A 20,570-nucleotide genomic window follows, 5' to 3' on the forward strand; every position below is an offset into this window, starting at 1 on the left:
TTGAAAATTCTTTCAGTTACATACCCGAATTTCTCTTCTGGTTTTTGGGTTAAATTTTGTGTCTTTTGGAATTCCTGGAATGATGTACAAACGAGCAAGCTGGTCATTGATTCGAAGTTCAATGTAATCATCCTTACAAATATAATCTTTGATATCAAAACCAGTTTCTTCAAAGACCTGGAAATAAATTTGGATGATGATTTTCAATTGCTGCTGTTAGACCTCCAGTTTGTTAAAATTTACTTCAAAGGCAAAAACTCAGAAATATCCAGGCAAGTAAAGGCATGAAAACACTAGGCAAGAAGTCAGAATGCTCTAGGGTTCTAGTTCTGCCTCTATTGAATTGTTCAACTATGGATAAACCCCTTTAATATATCTGAGCCTAAGTTCTTCACCTATTCAATGAAGGAAGATGTGTGATACTGCGGTTTACAATAAGAAAAATATATTATTTGGTTTTCATCACCTTTCTGGTACAAACCTCCTAAAACCCTCAGAATTTCCTAAGCATGAAAGCCACAAGGATGTCTTCTGTTATGTTAATGAGGTAACTTCTGGCCCCTACCTAAAGATGGGGGCTGACTGCCAGGAGAACCAACCAAGTTCAGAGGACTGGAACTTTCAGTCCCACCCTCAACCCCCACCCTCCTCCCATCACCAGGAAGGAGAGAAAGCCTAGAGATTGAGCTCAAAAAGCCAACAGCCAGTGATTTAATCAAGACTGCCTACACAAAGACACCTCTATACAAACCCAAGAGGCCGAGGGGTGGGGAACTGGACGGTGACTTCTGGGTTAATGAACATGGAGATTTGGGAAGAGTGGTACAGTAGGAGAGAGCACCCTTTTTCCATACTTTGCCCTCTACATCTCTTCCATCTGGCTGTTCTTGAGTTATATATCCTTTTAAATAAACCAGTTTTTCTCAGTTAAAAGAGCCATTCTAGCAAATTAACTGAACCCAAGGAGGGGGGCCACTGGAACCTCCAATCTAGGTCAGAAATACAGAAATTCAGATGACAGTCCAGAAACCTGGACTTATGACTGTCATCTGAAGTGAAGGGCAGTCTTGTAGGAGTCCCTTAACCTGTGGGATTTGATTCTATCCAGGTATTGAGATTCTATCCAGAATTGAGCTGAATTATAGGACACGCAGCCAGTGTTTGTCAATTGCTTGTTGGTGTGAGAACAACAGCCATCCCCACCTCCACCACCACACACACTCATTGTAATTGGGTCCAGAACTCTTAAGCTGGGACCACATATGATTTTATTAACAGCACATATGAATCTACATACACCAAGTTACAGACTAAAAACTCTTACACAAATAAAACTATTTTTCAAACATGAAAACTGAATTGTGATTAATGCTAACTTTTTTTTACGGACAGATTTCAAAAGTAGAGCTACAACCTCATTTGTGTGTGAGTGGGGGGCAAACGCAAAAGAACTGAAAACTAGTGAAAAGACAGACGCATGGTTCTAAAACTGCCTTCCCTCAGGGGCTGGAGGAGGAGGAACTGGGAGAACATACATCTCAGGAATTGGTGTTACATCCAACCTTTACCTCTTCCTTCAACCAAAGAAACCATACTTACTCTGATTAACAAATTGGGCTTCTGTGTAAAATAAAAAAACTACTCATCTCTTCTAGCCTTAAAGTTCTTCTTCAAATAACATGTGTTACTCTGATGAAGTCCTTCTCCACTTCACCCCCCAATCAAAAAGGCTTTGGATTCTCAGTGTCTAAAGTCCACTGAGGATCTTTTACACTGTAGTAAGTCGTTCCCTCTGGTTTCAGCATCTCCTAACCAACCAGTGGGGCAGAAGATATTAAAACATATGGCCAGGGCTGAATCTCTTGCAAGATCCAGGTGTAGAGGAGCTATTCCTACTCATTTCTTTCATCTTTCTGCCTTCTCTTGTCAGTTCGATGTACATCTTTCTACATTCCTCAAAAAAGGCACATCTCTCCTTCTCTCAGGCATGTATAGTCCATGACTCCCAACTTAGGCTCCTCCATGACACCTCACTTCTATAAATTCCTAAGTATGCTAAACCTTTTGTTCCTTATCTTAAAAGCAAGGTGAATATACTCACTTGAAAAATGTTCTGTGGTATACAGAAAAAGGAGAAACATTACTTGTATTTCCTACTTCTGGAAATGTCAGACTGGGTGTGCATGTATATACTTGGTATTTAAAAAAAGAAAGAGTGGCACCTGGGTGGCTCAGTTAGTTAAGAGCCCTACTTCAGCTCAGGTTCATGATCTAATGGTTCGTGAGTTTGAGCCCCGTGTTGGGCTTTGTGCTGACAGCCCAGAGCCTGGAGCCTGCTTCAGATTCTGTCTCTCTGCTCCTCCCCTACTTGTGTTCTCCCTCTCTCTCAAAAAATATTAAAAAATTTTAAAAACATAAAATTTTTTTAAGAAAAAAAAAAAAAAAAAAAGAAAGAGGGGCACCTGGGTGGCTCAGTTGATTAAGCGTCTTGATCTCAACTCAGGTCATGATCTCATGGTTTGTGAGATCGAGCCTTGCCATCAGGCTGTCACTTGGGATTGTCTCTCCCTCTCTCTCTGCCCCTCACTGGTTTGCGTACACGTGCACACATGCTCTCTCCCCCCCCACCGCCAAAAAAGAGTACACTTATCTTAAAAAAAAATTTACATGCATAAGTATTTAGGGATTAAGGGGCATTATGTCTGCATTTTATTCCCAAGTTATTCAGCAATAATAATAAAAACCATACACACATATGTATCAAATGTAATAAATCAAATATGGCAAAATATTAATAGGCAAATATATTCTTTGTGTTACTGTTCTTTATTTTGCTCTATACTACTTGTAATTATCTCAATAGTAATGCATTTAGTGCATTCAAATATGTACTGTGTGCTTATTAATAAGTAACAGGTACCATCCTACACACGGACTTCAGAAATTAATAAAGCAAGCACTGCTCTTTAAGGAACTCAGCCTAAAAAGGAAAATAATTGTAATACAATATACATGCCAAGAGGTAGGTGGATACTGTAGGAATACATAACTCAGTCATGGGTTAAGGTAAGGTGTGAGTTGTGAAATAGGGTGGTTATCTCAACAAGGTGTCATGGACAGCACTCTAGTCCGCTGGATACACCTGAGCTGGACTTGAAAGATGAATAGGAGTTTGCCAGATAGGAAAATGGCATTCCGCTTAGAGCTGGGAAAGACTATAGCTGAAGAATCATATGGAAGTGGTACAATATGAGGTAAAATGAAAAGAGCCATCAGCGCTAAACATAGCTTCAAACCCTGTACAACCAAACTTAGAACAAATATAATAAAGTAACAGATATAAACTCCCAATTCTAGAAGTGATGAAGATTGATTTGCCTCTAAAGTTAGGTATCCAGGGGCGCCTGGGTGGCTCAGTCAAATAAATACCAAACTCTTGATTTCGGCTCAAGTCATGATCTCACAGTTCAGGAGTTGGGAGCCCCAGGTGGGATAGATATTCTCTCTCTACCTCTCTCTGCCCCTCCCCACTCACACACACACACTCTCTCTCAAAATAAAAAATAAAGTTAGGTATCCATTCTTATCATATTTACCAGGAAAAGCTTTTAATAGCTCACTCACATACACAGACATCAAAGACAAAAATTTTGATACCACATCTTCTATGGATCAAATCCATTCCTGTATTATAGTACATAGTTAATTTTCCTGGCACAGAGAATAGCAGTAACTTCTCAAATGATATCAGATAAAAATCCCTAAGTAAGATTAAAAAATGTGCTGCCCAAAGAGCACCAGCACAATGAAATCCTCTCCCTATTATCTAATATCTTTATAAACCTATAGGAAGAAGTAGAATAAACCAACCAATTGTTCCTCTGTACAAATTCTATCAAGATTAAGTTATGTAAATGCATATTAAAGTCAGCTTCATTACAATAAAATATACTGTTTTGCTAAATAGTAAGCAACAAAATGAAATCCTGAAAACAGGAATCACTTGCTTATTCAACTGGTATTTCACCACAATTAACAATGAAAATATACTGAAGTTATCCTAACACATCCTTTCAACAATCTCTAGAAAACATTTTCCCATCCTTGTCCTAAATCTACTTCACTGAATAAAAGTAATCAGAACTTGGGGCGCCTGGGTGGCTCAGAGGGTTAAGCATCCAACTTCGGCTCGGGGTCATGATCTCATGGTTCTTGGATTCGAGCTCCATGTCAGGCTCTGTGCTGACACCCCAGAGCCTAGAACCTGCTTCAGATTCTGTGTCTCTCTCTCTGCCAGGCCCCGCTCACACCCTGTCTGTCTGTCTGTCTCTCTCTCTCTCTCAAAAAAAATAAATTAAAAAAATTAAAAAAAAAAAAGGTAACAGAACCCAATTAACAAAGGTGAACCAAAAGGTTAAAGACAGGAAATTTCTAATCAAGATGGCACTAAGGTTGGGGCACCTGGCTGGCTCAGTCAGAGGAGCCTGCGACTCTTGATTTCAGGGTCATGAGTTCAAACCTCATGTTGGCTGTAGAGATTATATAAGTAAGTAAGTAAGTAAGTAAGTAAATAAATAAATAAATAAACTAAAAAAAAAAAAAAAAAAGATGGCACTAAACTTTCTATTAATTATTCATACCTTGTCCCTGAGGAACCTGCTTTCAGTGTTTCTTTCAGCTCAGATCACATAAACAGTTCTTATAAGATGGATCAGATTCTGCTTTAACAAAATACCTCTGGACAGCCACATATAATGAAATAACAACATTAACTTAACTATAATAAACCAAATTAAAATGTTATTTAGCAACTTAAAACAAGCTTAAACACTCATGACAGAAACACGTAACTTAAAAGAAAAAAAAATTAAAAGAAAAAAAAGTTTAAAGCATTAGCCTAAGTTTAATGGCAGCTAAAAAATTTCAGATAGAACACTTCCTGACAGGTTAATACAAGTGAAAATTAAAAGGAAAACTGTAATATTAACATGAACTCTTACAAAAAATAACAATCTGGTTTTAAGCTAAGACTGGTGATACTCCCCCCACCAGGGCCACACAGCACTGCTTCTGTTATACTGCAGCACCACCAAGTGGCAGAAACATACACTACAAGTCTAGGACTGCTAGTTGAACACTTTCAAACTCGAAAATGGCAGCTGCTTTGCACTGAACTTTGTCCTACCAAAATTCCTAAGTTGAAGGCCCAACCCTTAATGCGACTGACTGTATTTAGAAATAGGGCCTGTGAGGAGGCGATAAAGGTAAAATGAGGACATAAGGTTGGGGGCCTAATAAGGACATTAAGGTTGGGCTTGTTCTTATAAGATGACAACAAAGGGCGAGCTCTCTGCACTCACACAGGCACCCAGGAAAAAGACCACATGAGCACAAAGCAAGAAAGCAGCCACCTGCAAGCCAGCATGAGAACCCTCACCAGGAACCTTGATCTTGGCCTTCTCAGCCTCTAAAACTTAAATTTCTGTTGAGTTTAAGCTACTCCATCTGTGGTATTTTGTTATGGCAGCCTGACTGGACTAATATAGGAATTGCTCAACCTTAACCCCCAAATTTTTCTCTCTTTATAACAAAGGCAACCATTTAAAAACCAAAAATAAAAATCAAATTCTAATCCAAAAATGTAGAAAAATTAAAGACAAGTTTTTTTCTGACATGTTCCTTTATCAGCTAAAAGAGGATGTTACTTAGATCTGAAAGTTTAAAAGGATTAATTCTTACTATCAAAAGGAAAAAGTCTTTGCTTGAAATTAAGGGTCTATGGTTTCTAAGAATACCTATGCTTTACTCAGAGCAAGGCAAAAGCTCTAAAACAGAAAAAAAAAAAAAAAACAACTTATACATATTCACCTGAGAAAGGTAAACGTTATTAGAAAATAGATACACAGTACTTAAAAATCACAAATTCCTTCTGTTTCCATCTCTGTGTGTTTAGAAATACCCATTTACAAATATTCCTTGACTGCCTATATTGTAGTAATCAGAAACATGGACTCCAGAGCCCAACCAAGGTTCTGCATCCCTGTTCTGCTGCTCACTGTGAGGCCTTGGGCATGTTACTAAACTGATCTGTTTCAGTTCCTCTCCTATAAAATGGAGCTGATCCTCTTCCATAATGGCTGTATCCCTCCCCACAAGATTCTCTGTAGCATCCTATCATTTACACTCCATTCTCTCATTCCCCATGCCCTAATAAACTTTTTCTTTCTTACAAATTATGGTGATCTAGAATTATTACTGAAATTAGCACCACATGAATAGGACAATCTTTTATCTTAGTATTTCAGAGTAGAAAACAAGATAAACTGAAGTGAAAACTGAGTGCCTCAGTTCACAGGTTAATTGCCTCTGCCCACCCCCATATCCTATATTTCTGCATCACCCAGCCTCTTACAATATAGTGTATAAAATTTGTCAGAAGGAAGGTTCTAGTGGTAGATGTAGATGATCCCTTGGGTCTGGGGTACTACTTCAGCTTTGCAAATTTAAATATTTGATGTTCTCTAAGTTTCCTCAAAAAGATCCAATTACAGAGACAGCTGATCTCACCAAATTTAGCCCGTTTTCCAGTTAATGTAGTCTCTTTTCTGGACCCAGACAATTATCATACTGCTATAGGACCAGTCTAACTCTACGTACAGGATTACCGATCAATTCCTCTAAGTAGGATGCTAAGCTTTCTATTTTGTCTTCCTTATGAGCATGAGGACCACAAAATTTAAAGACATAAAAGGGAAGACTTTACAACCGCTCCATTCAGTCTCCTACTATCCACAGAAAGGGAAAGGTCTTAGAGGATGTGTCAATTTCTCACCTGTTACCTTTCAATTTTAAGGGGTGTGGGTAAACCTTCATTTACTTGTATTATTGGTCTATAAGCTATTGCAAATACTTACTTAAGAAAGCGTTCCATACTGAATTAGAAATGTAGCATTTTCAATCATTTTTTAAATCCTACTCCAAAGTAAATAACCACTAATGGTTTTTCTATGTTAAATAAATATGTTAGTGGTTTGTAAGAATTTTAATTACTATCACTCACCAATAATTACATCCAAACTTAAACAAGGTGAATGTTGCTACAGGAAAATACTGAGTCAAGACAAAGTAAGGCAACAGATCCAAATGAAATATGCCATAAAATCCATACTGCCGTCTCAAAAATATCTCAAAGTTAATCACTACCACCTTAGATTTTAAAGATATTTACTTCTAGTTATGAAGCCCTTAAATAACTCTTAATAGTATGTGTATCTTATTACAAAGATTAAGTGGCTCACCCAAAGTCTCTAGGATATAGACTAGCATTTACTAGAAACGTACTGGAACAAATCTTCAACTCCTAGAGCAGTTCTCTCTCCATTATATTGTGCTTCTTTATAGCTCAACTTCTCAAATTTCAAGAAGATTTAATGTGATAAATGATAAGGAATTGGGGGCCTAATAAGGCTTATTTCAATAGTTTAATAGTTTCAATAGTTTAAAGAATTCTTGTATAACAAGAATACAGTCCACAACGTATAACAGGTACTACATAATTAATGCCAAGCAAATGTCTAGACAACAACTGTTATTAAAGTTCAGAGACTACTATAGGATAGAGCTCACTGGTTAAATTTTAAAATAAACAGAATTTTAATTAAGAAAGAACCTTAGGGATGCCTGGTTTGCTCAGTTGGTTGAGTGTCTGACTCTTGATTTTGGCTCACGTCATGATCCCAGAGATGGGGGATCGAGTCCCACATTGGGCTCCACACTGAGCCTGCTTAAGATTCTCTCCCTCCCTCTGCCCCTCTCCCCCGTTCCCATGTGCTCTCTAAAATTAAAAAGAAAATATGAATGAACTTTAGAAATTATTCACTCTACAGAATGGCCACAATCAAAAAGATAAGAAATAACAAGTACTGGTGAGGATGTGGAGAAAAAGAAACCCTCGTGCACTGCTGGTGGAGATGCAAACTGGTGTAGCCACTGTGCAAAGAGCATAGAGGTTCCTCAAAAATTAAAAATAGAAATACTATATGATCCAATAATTCCACTAGTATTTACACAAAGAATACAAAAACACTAATTTGAAGCAGTGTTTTTACACATACCCTAATATAGGGCATAAGCACCCCTATGTTTATTGCAGCATTATTTACAATAACCAAGACATGGAAGCAACCCAAGTGCCCATCGATAGATGAATGGATAAAGAAGATGTGGGGTACGTACACACGTACGTACATACACGTACGTACGTGCGTGCGCGTGCACACACACACACGAATACTACTCAGCCACAAAAAAAAGAATGAGATCTTGCCATTTGCAACAACGTGGATAGTCTAGAGGGTATGATGTTAGGTGAAATAAGTCAGAGAAAGACATTACTATATTATTTCACTTATATTTGGAATCTAAAAAAACAAAAACAGGGGCGCCTGGGTGGCTCAGTTGGTTGAGCGTCCGACTTCAGCTTGGGTCATGATCTCACAGCTTGTGGGTTCGGGCCCCACATCAGGCTCTGTGCTAACAGCTCAGAGCCTGGAGCCTGCTTCAGATTCTGTGTCTCCGTCTCTCTCTGCCTCTAACCCACTCACATTCTGTCTCTGTCTCTCTCAAAAATAAATACACATTAAAAAAAAAAATTTTTTTAAACAAAAACAAAAAGCAGAAAAAGATCCACAAGTACAAGAAAACAAACTGATGGCTGCCACAGGGGAGGTGGTTTAGGGGAGGAACAAAATGATGAAGGGTAGTGTAAGTACAGGCTTCCAGTTATGAAATAAATAAAACACAGGGACAAAAGATTCAGTATTGGGAACACAGCCAATGGTATTGTAATAGCGTTGTATGGTGACAAATGATAGCTACACTTGTGGTAAGCATAGCATTGATGTATACAGATTTTCTGAACCACTCTAGTCTACACCTGAAACTAACACTGTGTATAAACTACACCTCAATTAAAACAAAAAAGGGGGGGGGGGCGTCTGGGTGGCTCAGTCAGGTTAAGCGTCCAACCGTTCAGGTCGTGATCTCATGGTTCATGAGTTTGAGTCTTCCATCAGGCTTTGTGCTGACAGCTCAGAGCTTGGAGCCTGCTTTGAATTTTGTCTCCTCTCTCTCTGCCCCTCCTCTGCTTGTGCTCTCTCTCTCCCTCTTTCAAAAAATGAATAAACATTCAAAAAAAGAAAAAAAGAAGTTATTCACGCTAAACCTCACTTTACAAATAAGAAAAGTCATAATTTGAGCTCGGTCTAGATAGGATTTGAATAGTTAGGAAGAAAAGACAACTTTCTGAGTAAGGAGATAATATAAGCAAAGTTTAGAGGCTGAAACAAATCAGTTAAGTTCAAGTAACAGAGAATAAATTCTTTTGACTGAGAATAAAGGTAAATTTAGAAATGGCTAAATTTTGTGTCAGGAATAAGGGATGGAGTTTCAATAGTTTAAAGAATTAAACTTCATCTTACAGGCAGTGGGAAGGTAGAGTGGGTTTGAGCAACAAATGTAAATTTCTTAAGGAAGCACAAATTGTGCACTTGCCTGGTAGCCAAGACAATAAACATAAAACAGGGGTTGTAAATGCCAAAGTGTTTTACCAACTGCAAATCCAATTTTAAAACAAGGTAGAGAAGGAGTTAGAGATAACAGAATTAAAAATGGACAATAAAAGAAAACGGAAACAAATAAGGGAAGAATAAATGATACATGTGGACAAAAGAATTAACAGTCACCTTACAAAAGATAAGTTACTTCTTGCAGTCAAGTTCTAGAAAGTGGATTAGATGGTCCAAACAGTAAATTTTCATGACTAAAAAGTACTTTACTCAAAGCATAATTACCGAATGCTACCGTGTTTCAAACTGCAGTAACTCACCTCTCTAGCAGCACAATCATGAGGAGCTTCTTCTTTATTTACTTTTCCTTTTGGAAATCCCCAGCCTGATTTTGCTAGGTACCCCTGAACCAGTAGTACCTATAAAAATGAGCAGAGGTAAAAATAAAACTTGCCTTCCTTTCCCACACTCCTTTCTAGGTCAAAGGTGTTTGAAGTAACCTTCCTTCAAGTAACTGTTATCACCAATATTTTTATACAGTACTTGGTTTTAATATCTTCCAAAAGTCTCACTATACCAGTATGAAGATGGGCATTCTGCCCATTTTAAAGTATTTCTTCAATAAAGTGACATTTCTTTGCAATAAGTCATACTACAAGTATAAAATATTGGGACTCAGAATGCAGAAAAAATATACAAACTTTGGCCTTTCAGCACTAAAAGTCTATTTTCAAACCTCAGTTCAGAACATTATATAAATAGCACATACATTTTATTTATGATGAAAACAGGTGATGATTGCACTAAAAATCTTTTATTACACTCACATTTTCAAGTGTCTCATCAAGAATAATTGCACCATATGTTGGTACTCCCATTTTATATTCCTTCCATTCATCCAAAATTTTTTCCACATCTTCACCTTGAGGCAGCAAAAATGGACAGTGACTGAAGAGTATACATAGTGTTAAGGAAGCTACTTTCTCTCTAAATATAGCTTGAGTACTTATATATAAAAAGAAACCTATTTAAATCAACTATGAATTTTATATGAAATTACTCAAATCTTCACCTAAGTTTTGTTCCTCCTTCTTGGTCACTACTCCTCCCCTCTTTGTTTTCTCCTGAACAAGTCATTGCTAGCTTCTGCATTCAGCTGGACACAAATCAAGTAAGCTTTGCATAGTCAGTCTTAGAGCTCTATGCTAACACAAATTCAGGGCCATGTGAACATCTCAAATACTTCTCATTAAGTGAGTCAAATTCACCACATCAGGAGTCAACAAATACTAAAACTGATCACAAGAAACAGAAGTACAGTATACATACATTGGTGAAAGGTAGAAACCACCAAAACAAGTAAAAGTGGTTACCTCTGGGAAGGAGAACTAGGGATGATGTATACCACTATTCTCTACTGTTGAATGTCTTCACCATGCACATGTATTGACTAGTTTTATAATTAAAAACATTTTTTAAGATGAGGAATTACTAAGAATTATAGAGAAAAGTAAATCTGGGCATTAAGTATAGCCTATTTCAAAAGAAACTGGGCATGCCCTGCCCCCATACTGGGCAGAGTAAAATATTTTTTATTTTTTAAGTAGATAAAACCTAAACCTGTAAAGTAGATGCTCAGGCTTCCAATACTCTACTCTATCAAATGCCTCATCACTACAACACTGTTAATTATGGAAAGTGTGGGAAAAGATATTTGTTATGACAGTGTTTCTCAAACCAAGGATGTATTCTTAAGGGTCCTCAAGTCCTTTATGAACACATTTATTGTTTTTATTTTGATGTTAACCTAAAAACAGGTAATATGAGCATACTTTCAATCATTTGGATGACCACATATATCAAGTACTACGTGATTTCAGAGACCATATTGGTACTAGTACTACTTACTGCTGTGGTCTACTAAAAATGGAGGAAACTAATATACAAATGATGTATTAAGGTCAAATGATGCATAATATAGAAAGGAATATAGCTAGCATAATATAGAAAGGAAGGTTTCATTAACAGATATAGCAAAGAAAGGTGGTGGAAAAACTGGTTAGTACAGGCACATCAAAATACCCTAAAGAAGCACTATATTCACACTGTGACTGACAGTTGATTTAAAAAAAAAAATCGTATTAAATTCATTTTATGAAAACAATCTTATAAGTTCTATAGCTTTTTATTTAAAAAATCTGTTTTCGGGCACCTGAGTGGCTCAGTTGGTTAAGTATCCGACTTTGGCTCAGGTCATGATCTCACGGTTCATGGGTTCAAGCCCCGCATCAGGCTCTGTGCTGACAGCTCAGAGCCTGGAGCCTGCTTTGGGTTCTGTGTCTCCCTCTCTCTCTGCCCCTCCCCCACTCACACTCTGTTTCTCTCTCTCTCTCTCTCTCAAAAGTAAACAAATATTTAAATAAGTAAGTAAATAAATAAATAGATCAATCAATCTGTTTTGGTTTTTAGAGTTGTAGTAAAAACTACAGAGGCCCTCAAAGAGCCCAAAGAAGTCAACAATCTAGGACAACACTGTAATCAAAAGACAGACACTAGGTTAACCTCAATATATAATCTACAATATAATCTCACTATAATAGAATCTCAGCATAAATGCCTTTAATTGGGGAAGGGAGAAAAAAGGACAAAGCTTGGATATAACATTAACCCTTTCATTCTATACAAGCCTGCTAACATTCTGGAAAGGTACTTCCCAATAATAGTCTGGCTTTATATGTTTAGTAAAACCTCTTATGTGTTTTAAAGTCATCACAGGTTTGGGGTGCCTGGGTGGCTCAGTCGGTTGGGCATCCGACTTCGGCTTAGGTCATGATCTCATGGCTCGTGAGTTCAAGCCCTGCGTGGGGCTCTGTGCTGACAGCTCAGAGCCAGGAGCCTGCTTCAGATTCTGTGTCTCTGTCTCTCTGCCCCTCCCCTGCTCATGCTCTGTCTCTCCTGTCTGTCAAAAATAAATAAAGATTAAAGTCATCACAGGTTTTTTTTTTTTTGAATCTTAAGTATACATCTTAAATAAATGTTTATTTCTTCCAATAAAATTTTTACCATAGAAAAACAAAAGTATGCACGAAGCAGAAAGAACTCCTAATAGTTCAGAGAGGAAGATACTTATGCAGTTCTTCCTCTTTCCTCTTCCTACAGTGTTCCTAATAACTGCAAGGTGCATCACCATGTCCATAAATTAGTGTTATCTTACTTTTCTACCCATTAAACAACTTTTAAAAAAAAACAAAAAATAAAGATTTAACAAGAGAAATTATAAATCAACTGACTACTATTTACATTTTCCATTTACTCATTTTTTTCTACCCCAAAACCACCACAAAATGAGTTGACTGAACCAACTACAGCTCAAGATATACTTAGAACACTGAAAAGAATCTTTCTAATGTTTTCTTTCCTCTAGTTACTTTATTGCGAGAATATAGTATATAATACATGTCACATGCAAAACACGTATTTATTGGCAATTTTACTGGTAAGGCTTCTGGTCAACAGTAGGCTATTAGCAGTTAATTTTGGGGAGTCAAAGTTATACACAGAGTTCATACTACACAGAGGTCAGGACTCCTAATCTCCACATTGTTCATGGGTCAACCGTAGTTAAGAGGTTATACTGATTAAAGTAAAAATTTGAAGCACATGTCCACTTGTAATATATTCTTACAAGAATAGAGAATGTAGAATACATATAATTTTTTTTTTAATAATCTAGTGAATTTTTCTTAAGTACTCTTTTTATACTAACATTTTTGCAAATACATGAAAAATCTGTTCCAGGTATAACCATCATTTAGACAGTAATCGTCCTCCAAAATCCCGCCATTATCTTGGATGATACAAATTTCCTCATGGACAACTCCTCTCAAGCTCTAGCCTCAGTTCCTTGTATTCCTTGTCCTATCCATTCCCACTTCTCAGACCAATTCCCATAGCAACATTCTGGACCTTGCTATCACTAAAACTATTCCCGCAATTTGCCTGAAATAAAACATCATGACCATAACTTTCTACAGCATTCTTCTAAACATTCTACATGACCATAACTTTCTACAGCATTCTTCTAATTATATCATTATTGTACATTGATCTTGACTATATTCATTTGTCTGCATTAGCACCCTCCTCCTGCTTTTATTTTCTTCCCTAAACAATATGGCTTATCACTTTAATCAATCTCTTAGCAATTTCCAAAATTCCTTTGCCCCACTGTTCTCTGAACATAGATCCCTAAGCAAAACTTTAACCCAGGAGAAAATCCAGGATGCCCATTCTATACTGACCTTGCTGAGCACTTACTGAAGAAAAATCCCAAGGCTATACACAATTTATAAAAAAGAAAACAAAGGTACAGAAAAGCTCCACAATTTGCCCAAGGTTGCATGGCAAGTAAATGGCAAAGATGGGACCCTAACCCAAGTAAACTGGCTCCAGAACTTATGCTATCAACTTTTACTTTATGCTCTTCAGTAGTACCCTATCGTAACTTACCATACTGCACTAATAACTTCCTCTCATCTTGAAGACAGGGACTGAGACCACTTTGTTCACTACATAATGCCTGGCATGGAGTAAACACTCACTTATTTAATGAAATCTATCACATTAGCAAGAAAGGCTTTTCTCCATACAACTGAATAAACATAACAAAACAAAGTTTTGGGCTTTTTTTTTAATTATTAGCAAGGGAAGTTTAAAACTCATGTGCATACACACACAAAATCATGCCCAGAACCCCAAAGTATGTAAAGTTGTTCTGGTAGAACCCTAAGTCTATGCAAAATAGATCACAGAAGCAGATTTGCCTGTTTTGATCACGTTTCTATAACTAGATTACAGCTTCTTAAAAGCGAAGTCCTCCATAATTTCTCCACAAAAGCTATGACCAAGTCTTTAACAAAGATAGTGTTCAATAGCAGTTCTATCCCCCTTTGATTCTTCATTTACTTCTCCATTATTTAATCAGTCAAACAGCATGATCATTTCTGCCACTGAAATGTCTCTTCAGTCTTTTCTTTGTAGTCCCTCTACTATGGTTCAAGACCTTAATGCTCCGTATCTCAAATAATGTGACAGCCCACCCTATGGTTTAACCTCTCCTGCCAACTAAGTCTTCTTGAATACCATTTCAAAAGATTTGCATAATATTCCTTAGCCTTGATCAAAAATTTAAAAAAATTTTATGGTTACCAATGATCTAGAACAAAGTGTTTCATCCATTTTCTGCAGAGACCTGGGGCAGGGCTGACCCATATTTCATGGAGCTCAAGGAAAATTATAGCTAGGAGCTGAGGACAAGAGTTATTTCCATTCTTCCTCCAACTCTAGTACAGTACAGTGAACTTGTGGTTACAATTCCATTCAAATACATGATTTACAGTTAAAAACAATGACCTACAGAATAAAAACCACTTTGGCTCAAGATCTAAGAACCCACAAATCCCCCCTACATACCTCCCATCCCTATTCCCTACTATCTTCCCATAAGAATTGTCTGTTCAATATATACTAATTTACTTCCTATGGTATCCCTTATTCTTTCCAACTCTCCAATTTTGCTCAATCCTTTTCTTTACCTGGAACATACTACCCACTCCTATCTCTTTATAAAATCCTACATTCCCTTACAAATATAGCTTTGCCCAAAAAATCTCTGAATTCTAAACACATTTAATATTGGGACCATTAGCAATTCACCAATTTTTTTGCCGTCTAACAGCTTCTTTTATAATTTTAAATTTTCATATGTATCTTTTATAACTAATAAACTGACAAGCTTCTATCTTATTTGTAAATGGGAAAAAAAAAACTTTGAAAGCAAGGACTTCTTTGTATTTGCCACAAAACTAAAATCATTGCTTTTAACATATTAAATATTCAATAATTATTTAACAATTTCTATCCCCAAAAGGTAGTGATTTGATTAAAGATCATCTAGTTAAATGGAACAGCAAGAACAAAGTAAAAAAAGAGGTCAGTTCTAGAAACTGGGTAGTTATTTCTGAAAGAGAAAATCAAATTTAATTCTAACAATCACTGCATTATTTCAAAGGGTCCTTTAGATAAAAATACATATACTATTAAATTGTGTCTACTATTTATATTGACAATTTTTAGAAACCAAGTATAGTTATCTAGTAAGTTTTAAATCTCAAAGACAAGCAAAAGGAAATCTGTACTAAAATATTTTATTAGCAATAATGAAAGACAGTCATTATAATAAAAAAAAGGATATCAGCTTTAGCAAAGTCTCTTATCCCACACTGAGGTAATCCTGGTGTGTTCTGCATGTAGAAATCCAAGTAAAACCAATGGGCAAGTTCAATCTGAAAACACACTCGGATAGCATTGTCTCTTTCCTCGCTGGGAATATGCAAAATAAATCGGCTGTCAAAAACAAAAAACATTAAAATTACATTTACAAACCGTAAAGAATTTAACCTACTGAACTGCTTTAACCACCAACATAAAAAAGGGATCAAGTGCTGATCAAGGAAGGAAAATTTGGAAGCATTACTGTAGGGAAGAGGAGTCTGGATGGAAGGCAGCTATGCTCACCACTCTATCACAAATGCTGCACAAGGAAGAGAAGCCTGAAAAAATAGTTTTTCACAGTTATCTCATTCATAATAGAGTTTTTTTAAGAGGCCATTTACCCTTTGTTAACAAAATAAAGGGAGCAAGGAAACAACGTTCACTAGGATTTCCTCCCATGACTGGTAACATTTAAAAAAAAAAAAAAAAAAAGCATTGTTTTTTTTTTTTTTTTCTGAGAGAGAGCCCAAGCATGCATGCAAGCAGGGGAGGGACAAAGGAGAGGGAGAGAGAGAGTCCCAGGCAGGCTCCACACTGACAGCACAGAGCCTGACATAGGCCTTGATCCTACAATCCTGCGATCATAACCACAATCCTGAAATCAAGAGTCGGACGCCTAACCGACTGAGCCACCCAGGTGCCACAGCATATAATGTACAAATATATTAATTCATTCAAATAGGTAAGATGTTAGCTGCTTAATCTTCTTTAAAGTATTACAAAGCGACAAGATATCAACTCTTGTTTAATTAACAGACTACACTTCTCAAAGACCCCCATCTGCAGAACTGGAGCTCAAAATACCTCTTAAAAAGTACGTTTAAAATAACTTTTTAAAGTATACTCACTTTTTAAAATCCTAAATTATCTTTTCCAAGTACATTTGAAGAAAGGTGGGGACATATTTTATATATACAGCATAAATATACACTATATTACATATACATGTGACTGAGACAATAAACCCCTCTTTCTGTTAAGAAGTCAGAATTTAAAAATCTAAGTGAATGGGATTCACAGCACTCCTTAAGCAACCACCTATTACTTCTTCCACTGCATAGAATTTTTTGGAAATGCCTTGGAGAGACAGATTGAACTACACAAAAGAAATCCATTGGTTGTTTTAAATTTATTATTTTATTTTTTTTAACGTTTATTTATTTTTGAGACAGAGAGAGACAGAGCATGAACAGAGGAGGGACAGAGAGAGAGGGAGACACAGAATCTGAAACAGGCTCCAGGCTCTGAACTGCCAGCACAGAGCCCGATGCGGGGCTCGAACTCACGGACCGTGAGATCATGACCCAAGCCGAAGTTGGACGCTTAACTGACCAAGCCACCCAGGCGCCCCTAAATTTTTTTTTTTTCCAACTTTTTTTTTTTTTTTTTTAATTTATTTTTGGGACAGAGAGAGACAGAGCATGAACGGGGAAGGGGCAGAGAGAGAGGGAGACACAGAATCGGAAACAGGCTCCAGGCTCTGAGCCATCAGCCCAGAGCCTGACGCGGGGCTCGAACTCACGGACCGCGAGATCGTGACCTGGCTGAAGTCGGACGCTTAACCGACTGCGCCACCCAGGCGCCCCGCCCCTAAATTTTTTAATATTTATTTATTTTTGAGAGAGACAGACAGAACGTGAGTGGGGAGAGAGAGATGCAGACACAGAATCTGAGGCAGGCTCCAGGTCCAAGCTGTCAGCACAGAGCCTGATGTGGGGCTTGAACCCATGGACCGTGAGATCATGACCTGAGCGAAAGTGAGACACTTAACCAACTGAGCCACCCAGGTACCCCAAAATCCAAAGGTTTTTAAGTTATTTTTAAAAATTAAGAATTAGTTATTGACAGTTTGATCACTCACACTATTCACTAGCAAATATTTTTGCTTGTTTCCAAGGTTCAAATCAACCTTTTTTGTTCATGTTCAAAAAACATGCTTTTAAATTATAAAAATGTAACATTCCAATAAGGGAATAAATAAGTAAATGGTAAGACGAATGTAGGTACAATTAACCTATATTTCAATACAGAAAAACTATGGGGAAAAGGAGCTTAAACTGCACATATACCAGGAACAAAATGTGTAACATGCAATCCCGGTGGCATTATCTAAAATAAAAAAGTCCAAACTCTTCTAGATGGCATTCAAGATCTGGTTCCTACTCACCTGCATAACCTCTTGGATTACTTTAAGGGGGCTCCTTATACCCAGGGATACCAAATTCTTAGAAATGTCTTAAATTGTCATCTATATACTATATCTACTTCCTTTCCCTTGTCCACCCAGCAAACTCCTAATTCATCCTTCATGACTTACAAACATTACCCCTCTTATGTAGATACATCAGACTCCTCTGAACAGATTTATATAATCTCTGAGACTCCCAACTCCTTTACAATTATCTGGCGTTTACTATTACTGTCCACAAACTCCTCTCAAGTAGTTCACTGAGATAATGTACCCTATCTTTCCTTGTTTTTATTCCTATAGTCTAGCAAATTGTTTGACATATACATTGAGAGTGACATACTGATAGTTACAATTTATCTTTTAAATGCTTACGTAGGTCCTATTCTGGTTGGATGGAAGAAGTGAATTTACCATTTTTCTACCCTCTAGTGTTGCCTTACCGGACTGGGGGTTAGAAGTGAGCACCAGCTGGGAAAGAGAGAGCCCCAGAAGCCCTCTAGGGTCAAGCCTCAAGGGTCAAGAGAGGAGTCTAACTCTTGCAGAGAGTAGGGTTTTCCTTTTCTTTTCTCCATTCTCCCATGCCCCAGTCCACAAGCAATGCCATCATGGTTAGAGGTGGCAGCAATAGTGTGTGTAACAGAGACCCACAGAGGCTAAAACTCTAAGGGCCAGGAAACTTTCTCTTGAATCGCAAGAGCTATGTGCTCCCAGGAGAGTAGGGCTAATGTTCACTGGTTTTTTTTCTTCTAACCTTCAGCCACTTGGTCTCAGACGTGAGCAGAGACACATGAAGTGTGTGCCAGAGTGGCTTCTGACTAAAGGACCAAAAGGGTAGACCTAAAGAGCCAATAAGTATCAGGGAAATAGCTAAAGAGAAGCAGCTCAGGAAAATGGCCCCAGGAAATTGTTTACAAACTGAGGTTCAATCCCAAACTGCACAAGCTTGGATTAGACTACGAATAGCAAACCACCAACTTTGTGAACTGAACTATATCAGACCACTGCCCACATCTAAGAATGACCACTGGGTGGTAAAACAGGATAAACAGCACGGCAAAAAACTAATTTTGTATCTGATTTTATTTAACTTAACATATCCCTAAAACACTCTAGACGTTTATTATTTGCTCAGTTTGGGGCATTTTCTACTGACTTCCATTATGGAATTAACTCCATTCCCACTCCCATTCTACACACCCTTCTCATCTCTCCATCCACCCAACAAAACTGTATCACAATTTTGGTTAGGATGTCAACTTCAGCACTACTGACATTTTGAAGAAGAGAAGTCTATGTTGAGAAGAGCTTTCCTGTGCACTGCATGATGTTCAGCGCATCCCTAGCCTCTACTCATTAGCACTCCCACCAAGATATAACAGCTAAAAAGATCTCCGGGTAATGCAAATGTCCCCTAAAGGGGGGGAAATCATTCCCAGTGATAACCAGAGTTAGATGAGCACTCAGTCTTTACATTATTATGATTCTGTAAATGCAATTCACAATTAAGCCATGTGGTAAGCTAGGATTACTTTTTCTTTCCTGCACAATCCTTTGTTCTTCCCATAATTAATGTCTTATCATTGCATTTGCTTCATTTTCTCTACATCATCCCTATCACTAATTCAACCTTCCACTAGTTTCCTAAATTTTTTTCTCAAATGTTAATTCAGACACATCAGTTTCATCTCCAAGACTATCATGAGCCCTCTCATGTGTTCCAATCGGCTGCTTATCATCTACAGCTGATACACATCTATCATACTACACTGTCCTCTTACTAGCTAGCATCCTATGGTTCCCCATGCCTCTATCCTACAGAGTCCAGGATTCCTATATCCTGTCTTCCTCCTTAATTTTCTTTATTCTTTTCATGAAGTATACCCTCCCAAACCTTCTGAAGGAAGGATGCAAGGGGGATAAGTACCGAGATACTGTACATCTGAAAATATCGTTATCCTCAGAGCTGACAGGCTGGATAAAGAATTCTAGGCTGGAAATCATTTTGAAGACAGTGCTGTCTCCCACCTGCCTCCAATTTTGATGGTGAGAAGACAAAGCATTTCAGATTTGTCTGATGTATTTTTTTTCAGTCTGGAAGCTTCTAGGTTCTTCCTTCTGTCCCCAGTATTATGAAATTTCCCAGCTGTCTATTTTTCATCTACTGCACTGGCCAATGAATGGATCTTGCTTCTTTGGAAATTCACATCCCTCAGTGCTGAAGGACCTCATGGACTGATCCTCATGATTCTTTACTCTCCTCTGATATTTCCTACCTCTGATTCTTCCTCTGCTCCCCACCCCAACCTTCTGAGGAACATTATTAACTGTATCTTGCAAACCATCTATTAAGATTGTTTCTGCTCTCATATTTTTAATTTCCAAATGCTATCTTTGTTTAAATTATGCTTTTATAGATTATCCTGTTATTCCATGATTGTAAAAATCTACCTCTCTAAGGAGATCAATATAGTTTAAATTTT

At 37.5% G+C, this 20,570-nt stretch overlaps 1 protein-coding gene across 1 annotated transcript in view; it reads right to left on the reverse strand.

Annotated features, from left to right (window-relative positions):
• DCP2 (decapping mRNA 2) overlaps positions 1 to 20,570 on the reverse strand; it is a 51,614-nt gene that overhangs the window by 17,924 nt on the left and 13,120 nt on the right. The window contains exons 2-5 of the mRNA XM_025923725.2: positions 15,820 to 15,971; positions 10,394 to 10,521; positions 9,887 to 9,985; positions 25 to 177 (exon numbers count right to left, since the gene is read on the reverse strand). Coding sequence (XP_025779510.1) covers positions 25 to 177; positions 9,887 to 9,985; positions 10,394 to 10,521; positions 15,820 to 15,971 — 532 coding nt within the window. The remainder of the gene's footprint in view (positions 1 to 24; positions 178 to 9,886; positions 9,986 to 10,393; positions 10,522 to 15,819; positions 15,972 to 20,570) is intronic.

The sequence above is a fragment of the Puma concolor genome, chromosome A1, assembly GCF_028749965.1.
Source record: "Puma concolor isolate L17-30 chromosome A1, mPumCon1.1.hap2, whole genome shotgun sequence".
Lineage (NCBI taxonomy): Eukaryota > Metazoa > Chordata > Mammalia > Carnivora > Felidae > Puma > Puma concolor.